The sequence below is a fragment of the Bos grunniens genome, chromosome 19 (assembly GCF_055505025.1).
Source record: "Bos grunniens cultivar Pamir isolate PY7600 chromosome 19, Bosgru_T2T1.0, whole genome shotgun sequence".
Taxonomy (NCBI): Eukaryota; Metazoa; Chordata; class Mammalia; order Artiodactyla; family Bovidae; genus Bos; species Bos grunniens.
In genome coordinates, this window is record NC_141183.1 from 21,701,247 (window position 1) to 21,722,122 (window position 20,876).

The window sequence follows — 20,876 nt, forward strand, 5'->3', positions numbered from 1 at the left end:
CAGGCGAGGGAGGAGTTGGCCTGAGCCACTAACAGGGCAGGCGGAGGCCTGGCAGACGTGATGCAAGGTTCCTACATTCGGTGTTTTCTCCTGGAGTGTAGAGATGAACCTGTAATCCAAGTGTTAAAATCATGGCCTGGGGCAAAACACCATTCATTCTGAATCATCTCCTTTGTTGCATTTAAAAAAAAAAAAAAAGGAAGAAAAGAAAAACCCCACACCAGCCACGGTGAGGTGTGCAGGCAGCTGTGTTTGTCAGGAACGCAGAAGGAGTTGGCTTCCCTTTGGGGGAGGAGACGCAATCCCACACCCCCCTGGGAGGGGTATATAAGGAGCCCCCGGGCTGGGGGTGACAGGCGCAGCCCTCAGGTTTCAGTCCAGCCCGCGCCTCCTGCCAGCTTCTCTCGTGCTGCTGAGAGCTCAGCACTGCTACTTGGCCATGGCCACCACGTTTTTGCAGACTTCTTCCTCCACTTTTGGGGGTGGCTCTACTCGAGGGGGTTCCCTTCTGGCTGGGGGAGGAGGCTTTGGTGGAGGGAGTCTCTATGGGGGCGGTGGGAGCCGCACTATCTCAGCTTCTTCTGCCAGGTTTGTCTCCTCGGGGTCAGCAGGGGGCTGTGGGGGTGGCTTTGGTGGAGGGGCCGGTAGTGGTTATGGGGGTGGCTTCGGAGGGGGCTTTGGTGGGGGTTTTGGCAGTGGCTTCGGTGACTTTGGCGGCGGAGATGGCGGCCTCCTCTCTGGCAATGAGAAGATCACCATGCAGAATCTCAACGACCGCCTGGCCTCCTACCTGGAGAAGGTGCGCGCCCTGGAGGAGGCCAACGCCGACCTGGAGGTGAAGATCCGAGACTGGTACCAGAGACAGAGCCCGACCAGCCCGGAGCGTGACTACAGCCCCTACTTCAAGACCATCGATGAGCTCCGCGACAAGGTAAAGACTCTGGGGTTAGGGAGAGGGGAGCAGATAGCTGGTACCAGCTGCCCCAGGGAAATCCTCTTCTGCCCAGGCAATGATGTGTAACCTTGGCAAGTGGGGGGTATGCGTTCCAGATGCGGGTGGGGGCACACTTTGCTCAGCCTGGCAGTGCTGGGGATCCTGCGAATCTGGTCTGGACCAGTAGGGGCCGAGATGGGAGCAGTGCTCCCACCTGTGGGGCTCTGTCTAGAGTGCTCCTTTGCTTCTTTTGCAAGAATAAGGGTGCAGAGATGAAACTCTGGTCCTAGGAGTCCTGAACGCCAGGACCGCCTGCCTCACCCTCTGAATGTCTTGGGTGGCAAAAGCCTTAGGAGACCTGGGACTGGGCATAGACTCTGCCAGCTCCTCACTCACCCTTCACTCACTTGCACCAGTTTCCACAGCTGCCCTCCAGGTTCCCGCTGACTGGAATGTTCTATAGATGCATGGCTGTGTTACAGTGTGCAGGAGGCCAGCGACCATGAGTTGTCCACAGGAGAGGCTGGTGGAGCACCCCTAGAAGTCACCCTGCTCCTGGCCAGGCAGTTCCCACAGGGCATTCCCTGCCACCCTGGCTCCTTGGTCTTTCCTGTCCCAGAGACCAGGAGGGTGGCATGGGATGGCTGGATTCTGCCTGGGGACCCTACCGTCTACTGTTGCTGGTATCAGAGGGGAGATGGTCAGTAAGGGGTCCAATGTGAGGTGCAGGGCAGGGAGAGCAACAGGGAAGAGGGAGGGGCCCTCTTGACACCAGCTTCCTGTATCCTGCAGATCCTGGCGGCTGCCATCAAAAATTCCCAGGTCATTCTGGAGATTGACAATGCCAGGCTGGCTGCAGACGACTTCAGACTCAAGTACGCTCCTTCCGCACTGTCCCCCAGCTCAAGTGGTCCAGACCGCTCAACCCTCCTCACTTGGGTTTCCTCTTCCTTTCCAGGCATGAGAACGAGATGGCCCTGCGCCAAAGCGTGGAGGCCGACATCAACGGCCTGCGCAGGGTGCTGGATGAGCTGACCCTGACCAAGACTGACCTGGAGATGCAGATTGAGAGCCTGAATGAGGAGCTGGCCTACCTGAAGAAGAACCACGAGGAGGTGAGGATCAGGCAGGGGCTGGGGCTGGTGGGAGGCAGAGTGGGGCCACTGAGGACTCTTCTTAGTTGGCTGAAGGGCTGAGTGGTTCAAATATGCACCCGCCAACACAGAGGTCCCCATGGAGGGAAGGATCACTGGTGACCCAGACTCCTTATCTTCTCTGATGCATCGCCAGGCCAGGTGGCCGGTGGGCACTGCTGTCTTGATCTGTTTCATGAGCTCATAGAAGGGCCCTACTGTCTGAGGTCCTCCCTTGGCAGGACCAGAGACTAGAGAGGAGGAGAGACCCTCAGAGCTGAGAGGCCTGTGCCATCAAACCTCTTCATGTGGCATGGGAAACAGGCCAGGGTGGGTATGGGGCAGAACTGAGGTCACGTGGTGTGTCAGTGATTAGTGATGGAGCCAGGATTGGCACGTGGGACCCCAGACTTAGCTCTGGCTTCCGCCCTCTGTCTCTGAATGCCCACCCTCCCCACCCTGAAGGAGATGAAGGAGTTCAGCAACCAGCTGGCTGGCCAGGTCAACGTGGAGATGGATGCAGCACCAGGCATGGACCTGACCCGCGTGCTGTCAGAAATGAGGGAGCAGTACGAGGCCATGGCGGAGAAGAACCGCCGGGATGCCGAGGCCTGGTTCTTCAGCAAGGTGGGTCTGACTGGTGGGCCTCTCCCCAGCTTCCTGAGGCCCTGGGAGGCCCATGGAGCTCACTTCTCTTGTGTGTGACCTGTAGACAGAGGAGCTGAATAAGGAGGTGGCCTCCAACACAGAGATGATCCAGACCAGCAAGACGGAGATCACAGACCTGAGACGCACGATACAGGGGCTGGAGATTGAGCTGCAGTCCCAGCTCAGCATGGTCTGGCTCCCTGCTATGCCTCTCTTCCTCCTGCCAAGCCTCCCCCTCCCCACCTCTGCCACCCTTCATGGCTGCTTTAAGCATTGGAGTTCCCAAGCTCCCTCCGGGGGAGGTTCCACGCAATCCATTTGGCCTTTCTCCCCAAGCCCTCGATGGCTTCCTGACTAGCCTGATGTGGTGTCTCTGGTCTGCTGCCTCACTAGAAAGCCGGGCTGGAGAGCACGCTGGCGGAGACAGAGTGCCGCTATGCTGCGCAGCTGCAGCAGATCCAGGGTCTCATCAGCAGCATTGAGGCCCAGCTGAGCGAGCTCCGCAGTGAGATGGAGTGCCAGAACCAGGAGTACAAGATGCTGCTGGACATCAAGACGAGGCTGGAACAGGAGATTGCCACCTACCGCAGCCTGCTGGAGGGCCAGGACTCCAGGCAGGGGCTGGGGTGCAGAGTGGGAGTAAGGGGTTATGGTGGAGAGTCATCTCAAGGGCACAGCCATGTGTACAGTGAAAAGAGAGCAGAACATGGGGTCAGAGGTTCTGGACTCTGTTCTGGTCATCGGCTATTAACTTGGGCAGGTCATGTCACCTTTCTGGTCCTGTGTGCCTTCTATAAATGAGAATTGGACTAGTAGTCTTGGATTTGATGCTGGTTCCATTTCCTACAGGAAATAGATGGATGTTATTAAAGATTAGAATCTATCTGCTTGGGGGTGGCAGGTCTGGAGGGCTTGCAGGATGTCCCAGCCTTTAGAGAAGTCAGATATGGGGGTAGGGGTGGAGAGGACTGCTTAGCTGTCTCCCTGTAGGCAGACCTGAGCTTCTGTCCTTTGCTTACATCTGCTTCCCTTTCTCTTGCAGGATGGCTGGCATTGGTACCAGAGAAGGTAAGAGGCTTAACTCTTCCTGAGTTGAGGGGGGAGAGAAACTGTTGAAGTCACAAATACCCTTGGAATGGGGAAGAAGGAGAAAGACACCAAGCATCCACCCTACTTGGATGCCCATTCCATTAGGTACTTCTTCGTCCAGTGGGACCTCTGTCAGTCCCTGGTAGGGTTGGGGTTGAAGATTTATGGAGAACCTTCCAGGATGAGCAAACTTTATCCGGGGCATAGCTCCTGCCTAGGCCCCACCTTCATGTACTTTTGGATGCATGCGTGGAGAAGGCAATGGCGCCCCACTCCAGTGCTCTTGCCTGGAAAATCCCATGGATGGAGGAGCCTGGTGGGCTGCAGTCCATGGGGTCGCACAGAGTCGGACATGACTGAGCGACTTCACTTTCACTTTTCACTTTTCACTTTCATGCATTGGAGAGGGAAATGGCAACCCACTCCAGTGTTCTTGCCTGGAGAATCCCAGGGACGGGGGAGCCTGGTGGGCTGCAGTCCATGGGGTCGCACAGAGTCGGACACGACTGAAGCGACTTAGCAGCAGCAGCAGCATGCTATGTCGTGTCAGTCGTGTATGACTCTTTGCAACCCTATGGACTGTAGCCAGCCAGGCTTTTCATGTCCACAGGCAAGAATACTGGAGTGGGTTCCCATGCCCTCCTCCAAGGGATCTTCACGACCCAGGAATCAAACCCATGTCTTTTATGTCTCCTGCACTGGCAGGCGGGTTCTTTACCACTAGTGCCACCTGGGAAGCCCCGTACTTATGGATAGATGCCCATGATTACTTCCTGTTTATGAGCAGCTTAAAAGATCTGACATTCTTGCTCACTGCAGGGCATACCTGCCACTACTCCCGCCCATCTCTTTGATGAGTAATTCAGCACCAGTCGTCCTGGCAGCTCTGGAAGGATTGGCTGATGGCCATTCTCAGGGGTGCTGTTCAGTCTTCTCAGAGCTCAGCCGAGGCCCTGGCCCCCTTGGGAGGGAGTACAGTTAGCGTCTCCCACTCTCAAACTTGCCCCTTCTTTCTATAGCCTCCCTGGGAGGTGGCGGTGGCGGCAAGGTCCGCATCAACGTTGAGGAGTCTGTGGACGGGAAGGTGGTTTCTTCCAGAAAGAGAGAAATCTAACAGCCCAGTGCAGGGGAGATGCCCCTGCCACCCCTGCCCTCCCCAGGCTGAGCAGAAAGCTGGCCAGAGGGACCGGAAAAGCAAATTCCAGGCTCTGCTTTCAGAGGGTCTGGTCCAAGGGGTCCTTCGTTTCTTAGTTGGGTGCTTCCCGTGCTCTCCCCTGTTCCCTCTAGCTTTCCTGCCTCCGATAGAGCAGGGAGGTGCAAGAAACAGCTGTATTGTGTAACAAGTTCATGGTCTGTACCATGTCCATGCAATAAAGACTTGCTTTTCCTTTTGCAAATATCCCTCAGTAGTATGTCCAGTTTTTCTTGTTGGTGGCCCCTGAGAAAGGCCAAGGCCCACCTGCTACCATCTCTCCCTGACTTTGACCTCTTCCTGCACAGTCACTCTTTGGGGTGTCTGGGTCGCCTCGGACAAGCCAGGCTGATCGGATGACTTGTTGTCTGGCTGACCCCATTTAGTGATCATGGAAGCAGGAAACAGGGTTCCTTAGAGTGGTGTGGTGTACTTAACACAAAGTAAACACATCGAGACATTGATTAATCACTTACTGGATGACTGACTGCGTAGACGGCTCTGGTTCACCACTGTATGGTTGGCACTGGGCTAGGCACACCCACTCACGGGTCTCATTTAATACAACTGCTGGTGGTCAGGCTTTATTATGCCATCTTAGAGATGAGGGAACTTAGGGCTGAGATGGGAAACTTACAAATGAGGTAGTCAGGCTGATGATTAGTCCAGTGGCCTCACAGCTGGATGGTAAGTAGCAGGGCTGGGCCCCACACCTGTATGACTCCAAGTTCACGGCTTATTCTGGGATCCCAGGCCCTGGTTCTTCACAGCCAATTGCCAGGACCTTCCCCCTTGCTTCCAGCTCTCACCACATGCTCCCTAATTTCCCCTCTTTTCCAGCCGGGCACACCTGACGTCTAGAGTGGCTGAGACACTTCCCATCTCTGTCCCCCTGCAAACCTGGCCCCCATCCCCCCAAAGATGCCATCTCCCTACAAGGCACTGAAAGCACCAAGAGGGAAAGACACCAGCTCCAGGAAGCCCTCCCTGATTTCTCTAATTCCAAGTCCAAAGCAACTCCAGCCCTTACTGCCCTTCTTCATCCAAATCCTGCTCCCCTGTCCCCAGTTTCTACCTAAGGGCTCATTAGAGCAGTGGCATCCACACACACCTGATTTGCTGCCTCCGCTCTGGGGCTGTTCCTCTGGAATCCATAGCCCCTGATGTGCTTGTCCTTAGTCACTCAGTTGTGTTTGACTCTTTGCAACCCCATGGACTGCAACCCACCAGGCTTCCCTGTCCATGGGGATTCTCCAGGCAAGAATGCTAGACTGGGTTGCCATCTCCTCCTCCAGGGGATCTTCCCAACCCAGGGATCAAACTCAGGTCTCCCACATTGCAGCAGATTCTTTACCATCTGAGCCACCAGGGAAGCCCAAGAATACTGGAGTGGGTAGCCTATCCCTTCTCCAGGGGATCTTCCTGACCCAGGAATCAAACTGGGGTCTCCTGCATTGCAGATGAATTCTTTACCAGCTGAGCTACCAGAGAAGCCCATAGCCCCTGATAGAGGTCAGGGAATGAGGAAGTAGAGAACTCTGAGCCCTGGTTGGACTGGGCTCAGGAGAGGATTGAGGGGAGAGGGAGAAGGGAGAGGGAGAACCGGTTTCTTTGTCCTGCTGGGAAGATCACATAGGAGGCGCTGCTGTTCTCCTGAGAATCAGATCATTTGTGGGGAGGGCTAGGTGTTCTGAGAAGCACCCCGTGGGTCTCACTGGGTGAAACTCCTCTTCCAGCAACCCTAGCTGGAAAGAAGGTGGCATCCATTCTTTCTAAGAGGGATTTAATCTAGAATGTGTCTCCCGAATGCACACTTCAAGGCCAGATTTCCCTGGGGCTGGTGGAGGGGGAGGGGGGAGAGGGAGGAAAGGGATTTTATTAGTGTCTGTACGCTCCCATGGTAAAGAATCTGCTTGCAATGAAGGAAACCCGGGTTGGATCCCTGGGTCAGGAAGATCCCCTGGAGAAGGGAATGGCTACCCACTCCAGTATTCTTGCCTGGTGAATTCCATGGACAGAGGAGTCTGACGGGCTACAGTCCAGGCAGTGGCAAAGAGTCGGACACAACTGAGCAACTAACACTGCACCCTGCCAGGCTCTGGACAGGGCATTCAATGGATGGTGTCTCATTTCCTCTCCCAAAAGCTTTTGAAATTGAGGCCAGACTTGAGCAGCAGTTTTCAGAAGAGGAAACTGAGGCCCAGGGAAGCTAAATCACACGCATGAAGCCACAAGCTAGGAAATAGTGAAACTGGGTCTGCGACTGTCTCTCCGATTCCACACCCTTGATTTTCCCTTGATGCCGGGAGGTGTGGAGGGGTGTGACGGAAGCCGGCGACACCTTCCTTAGAGGGTGTGCTGGTCTGAAACTCATTTCTTGACTTCTAGGGGCAAACTGTTCAAGTGTCACACAGCCAATATGGTCAGAAAGATTGTCCTCACAAGGAACCTTGGTCTCTCACGCTGCGGTTCAAGCCCAGAGCACCAGGTGCCAAGTCCCTGACATCCTGGGGCTCAGCCAGGCTCCTTTGGGACACTCTCCCACTCCACTGTTGACGCTGGTAGCTGGGTTACTGCTCTTACATCACTGATATCCAGGTCTCTTTTGAGAGGTTTCAGGCCTAAACAGCCACAGAAGAGTCTTCTTTGTTTGTAAAAATAACCACGTCTGCAAAAGTGCAGGGCAGAATGGGGCTCAGCCGTCTCTCATCCAGTGAGCCTCCTCTAGAGACCAGACCCTGAGGTAGTGGGAAGAAGGCTGCTTCTCTCTTCTTGGAGCATCCCTGCCTGCTCTGCTGGCCTGCTCTGCTGGGATTCAGGGATGGGCTATCGGAGAGGCCCTTGCAACTTGCCAAGTTCTGTCCCCTGCCTGACCCTGGAGTGAGATGCCCACTCCCAGGGAGAGTGCATGCCAGGCTGAGTCCTTAAATTGTCTCTGGGCATAGACAGCCACCTCCTGCCTGTCCCTGGATGGAGGTTGGGCTAAGTTTCCAGCCAATCCAGGAAGCAGGCAGCAGGCCTCCCTCTGCTGCTGAGAGGGCAGCTTTGGGACTAGGGATTAGGGCTCTGGGAGTGTCCTGGGTTCAGGCTGGCCTTCTCAGAGCAGGCATGGGGCATGCCCACCTTTCTCACTGAGGACTCTGAGTCCCTGTCCCCCTCTGGGTCTCAATCTCCCCATTTTACATGGAAGATTCTGATTGGACAAGATGATCTTGAGGTTCTCGATGAGCTGCTCTGCATCCTGAGACCTCAGAGGGGAGCCTGACCTGGGAGACCTGTGGCAGCAGGGGTGGTGTCTGCTCAATGCACAGCTGAGTCCTCAGCGGGGCCTCTCAGTAAATATTTATTGCATGAGTGCATGAACTTTTTTCTCTTTTGCTCCTTCCTGCCTTAGGCATGGCTCTGGACATTCACTGGTGTCTTGGGTGTGTGCCCACCTAAGGGTCACCTGTCCCTCCATGGGCAGCTGGCTGCACGAAGGAAAATAAAATGATGCCAGCTTTTCCCATGAGATTTGGAGCTGGGGTGACCTCACTGGATACAATTTCTGCTACATATTCCTTCTCATTTAAAGCCAGCAGACAACGTGTCTCTGAAACAACTTTTCAGGCAGTTGGCCAGCGCTGCCCTCTGCCAGGAAAGATATTCAGAGATATATTTGACAAAGCCCCTGTCTTCAGGGAATGTAAGACTGAGTGGGGGAAATAAAACCAGAATGCCACCAGCTGTTTCCTGTCTGGCTGCTGCAGGTGCCATGCTGGCTGCAGGAACCAGAGAGGGAGGCGAAGCAATGAGTTGGCACAGGACGGAGGACCGAAGAATATTCTGATGGGTCATCTAACAACGAGAAGCTTGCATTTCCTCATTTGTAACAGGGAGGGGAGAGGAACCTTCCGCCTTCTGGGAGCTCCTGGATGTCAGGTGCTTCTCAGATACTCACTGTCTGATGCTTATTTTTGTTATGGCCACCGAGGCACTGAAAGGTTGAGTAACTTTCCCAAGGTCACACAGCCAGTCTATGGCAGATGTAGGGTTGGAACTCAGGTCCACTTAATTCAAAGCCTGTACTGGCCTCTATGGGTTTCTGGGGAACTCGGGTGGTAATAACAGGGATTTTAGAAAGCTGAGTATGTAGAAATATAAAGCCCTGAGACTTTGAGGCTAATCTGAAGAAGGCTCCTGAGGCCTGCTGTGTCAAGCAGGTGTTTCTGAGGATGCAGGATGCCCAGAGGGCCTGGGTCCACCATCTGGGCAGGGTCTGCCTTTTACAAGGTGACTCTCTCCTGTCGGGGAACCTTAAGACCCTTTGGGAGGTGGTCAACCAGACTGGGGACTTCCCAGGTGGCTCAGTGAGTAAAGAATCTGCCTGCAGTGCAGGAGACACAGGAGACACAGGTTGGATCCCTGGGTCAGGAAGATCTCCTGGAGGAGGGAATGGCAACGCATTCCAGTATTCTTGCCTAGAGAATCCTGTGGACAGAGGAGCTTGGCAGACTACAGTCCATGGGGTCACAAAAAGTCAGACACGACTGAAGTGACTGAGCATGCACATGCATGCACAGCCAGTCTGGGCTCCAGACCCACTGTGGTCCCGGGAGAGACAGAAGGAGGCAGGAGCCTGATCCAAGATTCAAGCGAGGAACTCTGGTTAGGAGCTGGAAGCAGGGTTTAGGCCTCAGCTCTGCAGATGAACAGTCTGGTGACTCTGGATAAATCTTTGAGAACCAGAGCCCTAGAGGGCATTGCTGAAGGAAACCTAGAAGTCATCTCAATGGAAGGCCCCCAGTGAATCAGCGGTCGACCTAGAAATCCACGTATTTCTTTCTTTCCCATTGCCCTGGGTCTCTGCATTCCAAGTCTCAGTTTCCCCCACCTGTGAAATGAGGGGGTTGAATGGGAAATTTTCTACAAAGATTTAGGCTTTGACATTCTGCACTGAGTGAGTACCCGGGAAATCCCCTGAAGTACCTGAGAAATCAGGTCAGACAGCAGACAGGCTGACCACCGGGCCATCAGTTCACAGGCCTAACCTCTGTGGGCTGCAGGACCATCCACCAGGTGGGTCTTGGGTGAGAGGAGGCCTGAGAATGGCGAGGGCAACAGAGGCTCGTCTTTGGATGGGACAGTGCTAGCACTGGTCCAAAAGGGATTAAGCAGGCAATGGTTAAGGGTGCAGACCCTAGAGCCAGAGGTTTGAATCTTGGCTCTGACATAGTCAGGTTTGGGCAATGCCGTCAGCCTCTCTGGGCCTTAATTCCTCATCTGCAAAAAGGATATGATTAAAATAGTAGAGTTGTTAAAAGGACCAAATAAAGTCATGCTTGTAATGCGTCTCACAGAGTGTTCAAGATGTTAGCTAGTGTTATTCTATTATTTTTTAACACATATGGAATGGGATATTCAGAGATCAGACACTGAGTTTGCAGCAAGGCTTGGAGACACCAACCGGTAAGGTAGCAAGAGCCAGATGCCAGCTTAAATCTTGACTTCACGGCGACCTTGGACTAGTGAATTCGTCTCCCTCAGCTGCTTCATCTATAAAATGGGGCCAAATAAAACCCCTCACCTGTTGTTGTGCAGACTCAGTGACAACCTGTCAAGACGAGCCTCTTCTGCAGGGTTACTCATACATGGGGCTTTCCCTCCCCCTCCCTGGAAATGTTATAGAGGAAGGGACTAAATCTGTAGTTTTGCCAGAAAGCAAAGAAGGGAGCTTTAGACCTGTGAGCAGGGCCTCAGCCCCATCACTGGGTCCTGTCCCATCTGACCCAGGGCTGAGAGAGGAGAAACAGGGTCCCCCATATGGCTCTCTGCCCAGGTCCCTCTAGGAAGGCTGGCAGGTGTCCCCGGCTCTGTGGGTCCTGGGGTTCACTTCATGGTCAGAGGAAGGCATTCCTGTGTCAAGGCATCGCATACTCTCCTCGGGAGGGGTGGGGAGGGGCTGTGCCCTGACCCTGTGAGAGAGGCATGTCCTGGCCACCGTGGGCCTCCAGAGGACCTGTGATTATTGTTCCTCGGAGGGGCGTTGGCTGAACCTGCTCTTCAGCCCCGGGAGGATCGTCATTCCAGGCCTGGCAGGTTCCATTAATCACCTTCTTGTCTGTTTTGATCCCCACTGAGAGAGAGAGAGGGCTCCTGCTTTGGGCTGAATCACACTTTTTCAGCGAGAGAGCTGAGCCATCAGTTTGGGGCAGGAGAGCTGGGCAGGGTCAGGGGTAAGGCTAAATCCCTGGTCTCACCAGGTTTTGGAGCACCGCGGCCCACCCTGGCTCTCTCCCTGATGCTGACACCTGCAAAGGGAGATGCAGGCCCACTTTCCCACCTGAAGACAACAAAGGCCAAGAAAGCCCTGACTCAGAACTTTCCTTTCTGGTATTGCAGAATCAGCAAAAGGGTTTCCAGGACAACCTCAAGTCACCTCACCCCAGCCCCTGGCCTATCCCACCAAGCCCCTCAGGCTGTTGTGGGCAGAGGGCAGCTCCCAGGAGGCCATTCACGGCCACCATGGCCTCCTTGGTAAGTGGAACCTGGAAGCCTGAGTCCTGGGTCTACCATTCTCAGCCCTGGAAACTCTCTTTCTATTCTGGGCTTCTGAGAGGCCAGCTCAAGGCCCTTTACTTTTGGCTCGAGAAGGAAATGGCAACCCACTCCAGTATTCTTGCCCGGAGAATCCCGTGGACAGAGGAGCCTGTCGGGCTGCAGTCCATGGGGTGGCAAAGAGTCAGACATGACTGAGTGACTAGGCGTGAAGGTGAGGCCTCCTCTGGTGGGCTTCCTAAGTGGACCCTGAGTCTCAGGCACACCCCAGGCTCCTCGGCAGGGACCCTGGCCCCGGGCCCTAGGTCATATCCTCCATGTGGCCTCTTGGTCAAACATGCACAGGCTGAGTCAGGCATCACGTGGTTGTGGGACTAGAAAGAGCTCAGTATTACAAGACTTCCTTTTTGGAACTGGCTATGCCTCTGAGGCTGCTGCTGTAATGAAATCATTAAATCCATGGATCAGGCTGACCTAGGGCTTCTCAACCTGGACACAATTGACCTTCTGGGCTGGAGGATTCTTGGTGGCAGGGGCTGTCCTGTGCACTGTAGGGTATTCAGCGGTATCTCTGGTCTCTGTCCTCCAGATACCAATAGTATCCCTTTGGTGTGACGAACAAAATGTCTCCAGACACTATGAAATGTCCCTTGGGAAGCAAAATAGCCCCTGGCTGAGAACCTCTAGATTGATCTATGGTAATGGAGTTGGAATTATTGTTATATTAGGGGAATGGGGGATATGGATGGCAATTGACCAGGAAAAGGTACAATGAGATTTATAGGGAGCTGGAAATGTTCTGAGTGGTAGCTTAAAGTTTCATAGCTGGGGATCCCACATTAAGATCCCCACAACTAGATCCCACATTAAGCCGGTTGCTTATAATTTGTCTATTTTGCTGTAGGAAAAAATATGCCTAAAGAATGAGCCTAGTCTGATTCAGGTCAATGTATGGCAAAACCCACTACAATATTGTAAAGTAATTAGCCTCCAATTAAAATAAATTAATTAATTAAATTAAAAAAATGAAAAAAATAAAAAAGAATGAGCCTAGTGTCAAACAGATCCAGACTTGGGTTTCAGTCCTGACTCTGCCCTGAAGGCTTAGTTTCCTTCTCTGTAAAATGGGGATAATAGTAGGGTCAACTTTCCTGGGCCACTGCAAAGATTAAACAAGGTGTGCATGCTTAGTTGCTAAGTCATGTCTGATTCTTTGAGAACCCATGGACTGTAGCCGAGGAGGCTCCTCTGTCCATGGGATTTCCCAGGCAAGAATACTAGAGTGGGTTGCCATCTCCTTCTCCAGGGGATCTTCCCCACCCAGGGATTGAACACAAGTCTCCTGCATTGGCAGGAGAATGGATCCTTTACCACTGAGCCACCAGGGAAGCCCCTTAAACAAGGCAGTCGCCATAAAATTCATAGCCCAGCGCTTGCATATGGCAAGTGATCTGAGGGTGTTAGCTCTTACCACGTGTGGGTCCCCTTGCTCTTTCTATGCCTCCCTTTCCCTAGCTGTGTCAGATGGTCCCTAAGGTTCCTTGCCACTGTGACTTTATCTGATGGTCTTGGGGCCACTTTTTTTTCTCAGCCCAAACACCTTCAAGGTCATTGATTCTACAGGACCAAGCAAAGTTTATCATTGTTGCTAGGAGCAATGGAGTAGATGAAGTGCCGAGAAGCACACAGAGCATCTCAGTCAGACTTTTTAGAAATAGGACGAAGGGAGGCAGAGGGCTACTTTGCAGCTTCCTTCCCTCTGCAGAGGCTCCCTGGCAGGCAGGTGCAGCTCAGTCCCCGTTCTAACATTGGGTGGGGCCGATGGGAGTGAGTTCCCTAAGTGGAGAGGTGAGACAGAATTCAGTTGTCAAAGGGTAGTCTCAAGGAGAACACTGTTCCCTCTGAATCATCCCTTTTGTTAAGGATTAAAAAAAAAAAAAAAGGCCCCTTCCCCCAGAGGCACAACCCACCCTGGAGAACGGAGGTAACTGAGCTTGTGGGAAACATAGGTGCAGTTGGCACCAGTCAGAGGGTGGGGAAGGGAGGAGAGAAGATAGGGCCATCGTCCAACCCCTTGGAAGGTGTATAAAAGGCATCCACTCCAGAGGAGAACCACAGTCCTCGGCCAGACCAAGCCAAGCTCCTGCCTCACCTGCTCTCTGCCCATCTCACTCTCACCATGAGCTGCCGCCTGCAGAGTTCCTCCGCCAGCTATGGAGGTGGCTTCGGGGGTGGCTCTTGCCAGCTCGGAGGAGGTCGCAGTATTTCTACCTGCTCAACCCGGTTTGTCTCTGGGGGATCTGCTGGGGGCTTTGGGGGTGGTGTGAGCTGCGGCTTCGGTGGAGGGGCCGGTAGTGGCTATGGGGGTGGCTTCGGAGGCAGCTTCGGAGGTGGCTTCGGAGGTGGCTTTGGTGGGGGTTTTGGTGGAGGCTTCGGTGACTTCGGCGGTGGAGATGGCGGCCTCCTCTCCGGCAATGAGAAGATCACCATGCAGAATCTCAATGACCGCCTGGCCTCCTACCTGGAGAAGGTTCGTGCCCTGGAGGAGGCCAATGCCGACCTGGAGGTGAAGATCCGTGACTGGCACCTGAAGCAGACCCCAACCAGCCCGGAGCGTGACTACAGTCCCTACTTCAAGACCATTGATGAACTCCGGGACAAGGTGAGCCCTTGTAGGTTGAGCAGGGTTCTCCTGCGAGCAGGGCAGAGACTCGATGGCCAGGAAATGCAGGGTCCCCAGGGACCAGCAGATGCAGTGTAGATGGAGTTCTTACCCTTCCTTTGGGTGAAAATCTAGGCTTTTACTGCCTATCAAGCATCTCTACTCCAGATGGTCTTTCTCATGCTAGGAGTTTTCTCTCATTATTCGTTTTTATTGTTCTTACTCATGCCAACATTTTTTTTTGTTTGTTTGTTTTTACTGCTTTCCAAACAGTTATGTTGTTAGTGACTTGATCTCTATAATCCTAACCCACTGGGTTATTTGGAAACTGTGACAGCTTTAAAAGCCACTAAGAATGGATAAAATCAACAGAGAAAGGAATACATGTTCATTCATTGGTCTAGGAACACTGGTTTGTTTTGTAGGGCCCCCCTTTAAACTAGTGTTCTTAACTGGCCTCAACCAGGTGGGGGAGATGCAGGCAGTGCTATGCTGAGATTCTCTCACTCTGTGAGGCCAGCTTGTTGGAACAGAAATCCACCTGCCTGGGCTGGGTCCCAGCTATGTGGGGTGGATTTTAAGTGCTTTGGAACACAAAAGTTGAGACAGGAAATTCAAATGGATGTGGATATTTATTGAAATTCCACTCTGCTCAGTGGGGAGGCCAGCTCCAGTGAAGTTATGAACTGTAGGGAGCGAGGCGGATTCTTTCCTGATCTTTAAAAATTAGTTAATTAATTAGGCTATGCAGGTCCCAGTTGCAGCACAGGGGATTTTAAAATTGTGACTTATGGGATCCAATTCCCTGACCAGGGATTGAACCCAACTCCACCTGGGAACTCGGAGTCCTAACCACTGGACCACCGGGGAAGTCCCCTCTCCTGATCTTAAGGGGAAGGAAGGGGCTCAAGACTGTGACTTTATCAGATTGCTAGTGTGAGGCTGTGGAGACATGACTAACCACAGACATCCTTGTTGGGGTCGCTCCCCTGCAATGCACATACAGATCACCATGACCAGACACAGAACGCCGGAGTGACAGAACAATCTAGGGGGACCTATCTCATCCCTCACTTTACAGAGAGGAACCGAGGCCCAAAGAGAAGTGCCTTGTCCCAGCTCGCAGGGACAGGGAGCAGGCAGAGCTGCACAGCCACCCATCCAGTCCATGTTTTCTCAGTCCTCCTCCCCGAGCTCGTGGACCCTCCAGTGGTCACTTTCTGTATTTTGCAGATCTTGGCGGCCACCATTGACAACAACCGGATCATCCTGGAGATTGACAATGCCCGGCTGGCTGCCGACGACTTCAGGCTCAAGTGAGTTTTATTTCCCTCCTTCCACTTACTCAGCAGTTCTTGTTTTAGACAAATGTTCCTCTGATCAATGTAATCCTAGCATTCCAGGAGTGAAAGTCTTGGGGAAGGAGCAGAGTTCAGAGGAGGGTAGGGGTGTCTCCAATTTCACTTCTTTCCCTTTCTCTCTCTCTCTGTTTCTTTCTTTCTTTTTTTAATTTGAGCAGAGAAAGGTTTATTGCAGAGCCAAGCAAGGGCAATGTGTGGCTTCTGCTCAAAACCTTCAATTCCTTATACCATTTCTGTGTTGTTTTTCATTAAAAAAAATATTAGGTATGAGAACGAGCTGACCCTGCGCCAGAGCGTGGAGGCCGACATCAACGGCCTGCGCAGGGTGCTGGATGAGCTGACCCTGACCAAGACAGACCTGGAGATGCAGATTGAGAGCTTGAATGAGGAGCTGGCCTACCTGAAGAAGAACCACGAGGAGGTGAGAGGGGGGAGCTGGGCCTGCTGTGGCTGAATTACCTCCAGTAGGAATGGGGAGCCCCCTGCTGAGGTCAGACTCAGCCCTCCACAGTGGAACCTTGAAGCACTTTCTGGAACATTCTGGTAGCATTCAGAGCCGAGGAAAGGCAGGCTGAGGAATTTCACGTGTCTTCCTTTCCCATCCCCACAGGAGATGAAGGAGTTCAGCAAACAGATGGTCGGCCAGGTCAACGTGGAGATGGATGCCACCCCGGGCATTGACCTGACCCGTGTGCTGGCAGAGATGAGGGAGCAGTACGAGGCCATGGCAGAGAAGAACCGCCGGGATGCTGAGGAATGGTTCCACAGCAAGGTACCTGGCTGTCTCACCCGGCCGAGCCAGAGGGTGCCTGGGCCATCCAGCTGGGCTCCTCCGTCACCTCTGTCCTGCTTGAATTCCAGAGTGCTGAGCTGAACAAGGAGGTGACTTCCAGCACGGCCTTGATCCAGACCAGCAAGACAGAGATCACCGAGCTCAGGCGCACACTCCAGGGCCTGGAGATCGAGCTGCAGTCTCAGCTGAGCATGGTACACTGGCTGCCCTCTGCCCTGTGGCTGCCCCCTCGAGGCCCCTCCCCCAGGCCTGGCATCCCTCAGACCTTCTCCTCTGCTGTCCCACCAGAAAGCCGGGCTGGAGAGCACGCTGGCGGAGACGGAGTGCCGCTACGCCCTGCAGCTGCAGCAGATCCAGGGTCTCATTAGCAGCATTGAGGCCCAGCTGAGCGAGCTCCGCAGTGAGATGGAGTGCCAGAACCAGGAGTACAAGATGCTGCTGGACATCAAGACGCGACTGGAGCAGGAGATCGCCACCTACCGCAGCCTGCTAGAGGGCCAGGACTCCAAGTAGGTCCCACAGGAAAGGGACTGGGGAACTCTGTGCTTTCAGAGCAGGCAGGGTCTTAGGGATCGTGTCTGGGAGGGGAGGGCATCTGTCTGCACTTTAACAGCTTGGACCAAAATCCAGGACCAGAGCTTTTTCCTTGTCTTCTGGCATCAGACTGTGGGGGCATTTCTTTTAACCTTCTCATCTGGGCCTCTGGATTAGACTTGGCAGGGTTAGGGACCATGAAGAAAATATGAGCTTGGATTCAGGACAGCCCAACAAAGCTATTAAACTAGAGATTGAACTGCCTTCAGACTGTTTGCAGGGGCCAGGCCATCCTTGTAGGCTCAAGGGAAGGGTAGAGGGTCCAGTGAAACAAAAGGAGGACAAAACTCCCAGCAAATGCTCAACAGCATCTTCTGAGGCTTCACAGACAGACAGACAGACAGGACAGGTCTGGATTCACCTGATGTTGCTGCCCTGTGGGCTGGGGGCACAGCTGAGAAAAGAGCCCAACTCAGGGGCTCCAAGGGCTCCTGAGTGGCTCCAGCTGAGGACAGGTAAGCGGCCGCTCTTGGTTGCCTTCCGTTCATGGCTGCCTCTCTCCTCTCTCCCAGGTTGATCGGTTTCACCACAGGAGGTAAGAAAACAACCCAGTGGCAGAGGCGATCAGGCTCCTATTCATTGGCCTGGGGTGGGGGTGGGGGGGAGGCAGGAGGCAGGGCTGGGCTCCCCCATGTAGGGAGCGGGATGGGGCTGGAGCAGCAGTGGTCACCTGCTCCTCTGTTTTCCTTGCTGCCCCGCAGATGCATGGGGCTCAGACAGTAACACAGAATGCCCATCACCTACCCCCCGACCTGACCTACTCGGGGTTTGGGGCCCTCCTGGGGGGGCCCAGGCTGGCCTGAGGTGGGTCTCCTCCAGCCTGAAGGTCTTTTGCCTCCTTCCTTTTCCAGGAAACTCCGGCGGCAACTCCAGTCGCCGGGTTCCAGAAAGTAGGCCTTAAATCTGCCAGGTGGTCCCTCCCTCTGTCTTCAGCACCCAGAGGAGGAGAGAGCTGCCGGCTCCCTGCAGGAGCGAGGGAGGCACTGCAAGGGGCCTCGGCCACTCTGCGCCCGGCCACCCCTCTTCCGAGGGTGGCCGCTCCCTGCCCTGCCCTGCCCCCACCCCCCAGGTCTGCTTGCTCTTCTCCCTGACCTGGCTCCTTTCTGATTCCTCAGCTTCTCCACTGAAAAGAAAAGCTAATTCAATAAAATTTCCCAGCTTCTTGCAAACGTATTTTTGACTCTGGCCTGGTTTCTGGGGGTGGCGCCTGCCAAGGCCCTGGCTGGGGATGGTGGGGGTTGGGGGGGCAGGTGTGGTCCGGCCGAGTGGCCCACCCTGAGGAGGCTCGGCCCAGAGAGCTCTGAGCTGGGAAGGACACAAGGCACCCGGGCTGACAAACACAGGGACACAGGTGGCTCATGGATGACGGCACTCTGTAAATGTGGACTTGCAGGGGTACTCGGGCCAGTTTGGTACCCTAGAGGACATCCGGTAATAAGGAAGTGATGGGGTTCTAGTACGGTCAGGTGATGGCGTGATTCAGGAAAGAAGTATGCAGGGTTTGGGGCAGGGTGCAAGGGGCTAGGGCTGATGTAGGGAGAAGGAGGCTGAGGACAAGCACTCTAGCTCCAAACACTGCCTCCCTGCTTCCCACAGAGAGAGCTTCCTTTGAGATAATGGGTGCCCAGGCCTGCAGTCCCTCCACCCCTTGGCTCACCCCAAGTTCCTACCATTCCAAGTCACTAAGTGACCCGCTGCACAACTCAAGGAGGGACCTCAGACCGTGCTGATACTGACCCCCTCCCCCTGCTTCTCTGGATGTCCCGGCTCAGATAAGCAGCCTCCACTGGCTCCCCTTAACTCCTTACTGGGACTGGTCTCCTGGGTTCTGATGTAGGCGCTTTTTTCTTTTTCTTCTTCACCCCTCTGCCCCGTGGGGCATCTGGAGCACGTCTGCAGTCACAGTGTGTCCTGCTGACTCTCCAGAGAGGCCCCTCTTCTCTGTTCCCGTCTCACATGCCCAAGTGAGTCGGCCACCGCCTCCTTGGATGCACTTGGTGAAGGAGCACCCCTCCTTCTCCCAGTTCTGGGCCTTCCTGCTCCTCCATCTCAGAGGACCCAGGGACCCAAATCATGGGCCCGGGAGTCGTCTTGGTTCCCTCTTTCCTTCACCTCCTTCACAAGTCCATCCCTGCTTTACTTGTAATGTCCTCATCACCTGTCTGGTCTTAACTTGCTGGGCAGGTTGCTATGGCCTCCCTGCCTCTGGTTTGAGCTCCCCCTTCATCCATGCTCCATATACCAGCTGGGGCGATTGCTGGAAATGAAAAGCCCTCCTGGTTTAGAGATGCTGCAAGAGCTGCCCATGGGTCACTGAGGAAAGCCCAGACTCTTCACCAGCCAAGAGGTCACCTGGCTCTGGCCTCTTCCGGCCTCTCTCTGACCTTGAAATCCACACTAGCCTCCCCCTTGTCCACCTGGAGGTCCTGCCACTCCAAACTGCTCTCAGTGACCCAGCCATGTGGCTGGGCCTCTCAGGCCCTTGTTCAGTGAGGGATCTCGGTCTAATCTGATCTTCCACCTCTGTTCTTTATTATTGGAGACCAGGTGGCCCTAGCGGTAAAGAACCCCCTTGCCAGTGTAGGAGACATAAGAGACGTGGATTCCATCCCTGGGTCAGGAAGATCCCCTGGAGAAGAGCATGGCAACCCACTGGAGTGGGAAATCCCATGGACAGAGGAGCCTGGTGGGCTACAGTCCATAGGGTCGCAAAGAGTCAGACACGACTGAAGTGACTTAGCATGACACGACCAGGTTTTTTATTCAACATTCCGACGGAGATGGCCACCCCCTCCTCTGTGGTGCAGGGAGAGAGTGGGGTGTACTCGGGTGTTTGGACATCTGCGTCCCCCTCCACCCTGATCCCAGAGTTGACTGTTGACCGCATGTGCCGAGGGGGCAGGGCTGTGTCCAGCCAACTGCTGGGGCTTGGCCAATGCTTACTGAAGGGAGACACCAGTGAATGAACTGGGGGAATGCCTCTTAGATGCCGTCTGAGTTTTGTCGTGAGGTTGTAGGCCAGAAGGTACGGGTGCTCGGCACTCTTGCCAACTGCCCGTTCTCTGCTCCCTCTTCATTTTCTCCCTCTGTGTCCTCTCCTCCTATAGTCACTGCTCTCATTCATCAGCTTCTTCCTCCTCCTTCACCCCGAGCCTGTCTGAGCTCCGGGCAGTTGGTTTAGTCCGCAGTGGTCACTCAGAGGTGACCCGCCCAGCTCGCTAAGCTAGGGGAAAGCTGTGGCCGTCCACTCATCCCAGATCCCACCCCCACTGTGGAATGAGGTGTGGTTCTGTTCTCTTCCACACGCCCAGAGCTGTCCTAGGAGCTCAGACACCAAAGAGGAAGACGACATGACCTCCACTCCCAAAACTCGGCTACTTTTTTTTGTTAATTTATTTCATCAGCAGCTGTTTATGAAGTGCACCATGTACCAGATGCTATACTGGATCCAGCAGAGAGAAAGATGCACACAAAGGCAGCCTCTGTCTTTAGGGAGTTCACAGACTGACAGGCAGAAGGAGGTGACGCCCGCAGCAATAAATTATTTCCATCTTCAAAGCTTAGTTCAGGGTTCAGCTTCTGCCACAGATCTCCGCTCTTTCCCCACCACTACCAGCCTCCTGGGTGTATCCCCAAGGCTCCCTGGACTGATGGCCATCACGGTCCTTTCAGGAGAGCAGGCTGTGACGTCCACAGGCTCTGGAGCCACGCTCCCCTGGCAGGCGTCCTGACTGTCGCCGGCTCCATGTGGAACCCTGGCCAAGCCACTTACTCCTGTGGGCTCACTTTCCTCCCTGCTCAGTACCACCTCCCTCAGAAGTTATGAAATTCAAATGCTCAGAACAGTCCCGGTAAGTAGTAAGTGGTCAATAAATTAAGCTTTGTCATCCTCTTCCCTTCAGGGCAGGGATGGTTTCATCCTCCTCCTTCTCC

General features: G+C 54.2%; 2 protein-coding genes and 1 long non-coding RNA gene across 4 annotated transcripts; all 3 read left to right on the top strand.

The window, feature by feature from the left end:
- The first annotated feature begins 354 nt into the window (after positions 1 to 354).
- Positions 355 to 5,203, top strand: KRT15 (keratin 15). Of its 2 annotated transcripts, none has more exons than XM_086357737.1 (8): positions 355 to 931; positions 1,351 to 1,809; positions 1,893 to 2,049; positions 2,533 to 2,694; positions 2,780 to 2,905; positions 3,109 to 3,329; positions 3,758 to 3,783; positions 4,824 to 5,203. In XM_086357737.1, the coding sequence occupies exons 3-8, from the start codon at positions 1,906 to 1,908 to the stop codon at positions 4,916 to 4,918; spliced, it is 774 nt and encodes a 257-aa protein (XP_086213863.1). In that variant the 5' UTR covers positions 355 to 931; positions 1,351 to 1,809; positions 1,893 to 1,905; the 3' UTR covers positions 4,919 to 5,203. The 2 variants fall into 2 exon arrangements, with proteins under 2 accessions (XP_086213863.1, XP_086213862.1); XM_086357736.1 differs by having other exon boundaries at positions 1,727 to 1,809.
- Positions 5,204 to 7,382: 2,179 nt separating this feature from the next.
- On the top strand, positions 7,383 to 11,512 carry LOC147351618 (uncharacterized). Its single transcript, XR_015147611.1, has 3 exons — positions 7,383 to 7,484; positions 8,746 to 8,917; positions 11,378 to 11,512. It is a non-coding gene; the product is annotated as an uncharacterized LOC147351618 (long non-coding RNA).
- Positions 11,513 to 13,646: 2,134 nt separating this feature from the next.
- LOC147351619 (keratin, type I cytoskeletal 13) lies at positions 13,647 to 18,116 on the top strand. Its single transcript, XM_086357738.1, has 8 exons — positions 13,647 to 14,195; positions 15,429 to 15,511; positions 15,821 to 15,977; positions 16,167 to 16,328; positions 16,418 to 16,543; positions 16,638 to 16,858; positions 17,456 to 17,478; positions 17,795 to 18,116. Exons 1-8 carry the CDS (start codon positions 13,713 to 13,715, stop codon positions 17,842 to 17,844), a joined length of 1,305 nt encoding a protein of 434 aa, XP_086213864.1. The 5' UTR covers positions 13,647 to 13,712; the 3' UTR covers positions 17,845 to 18,116.
- The last annotated feature ends 2,760 nt before the right edge of the window (positions 18,117 to 20,876 follow it).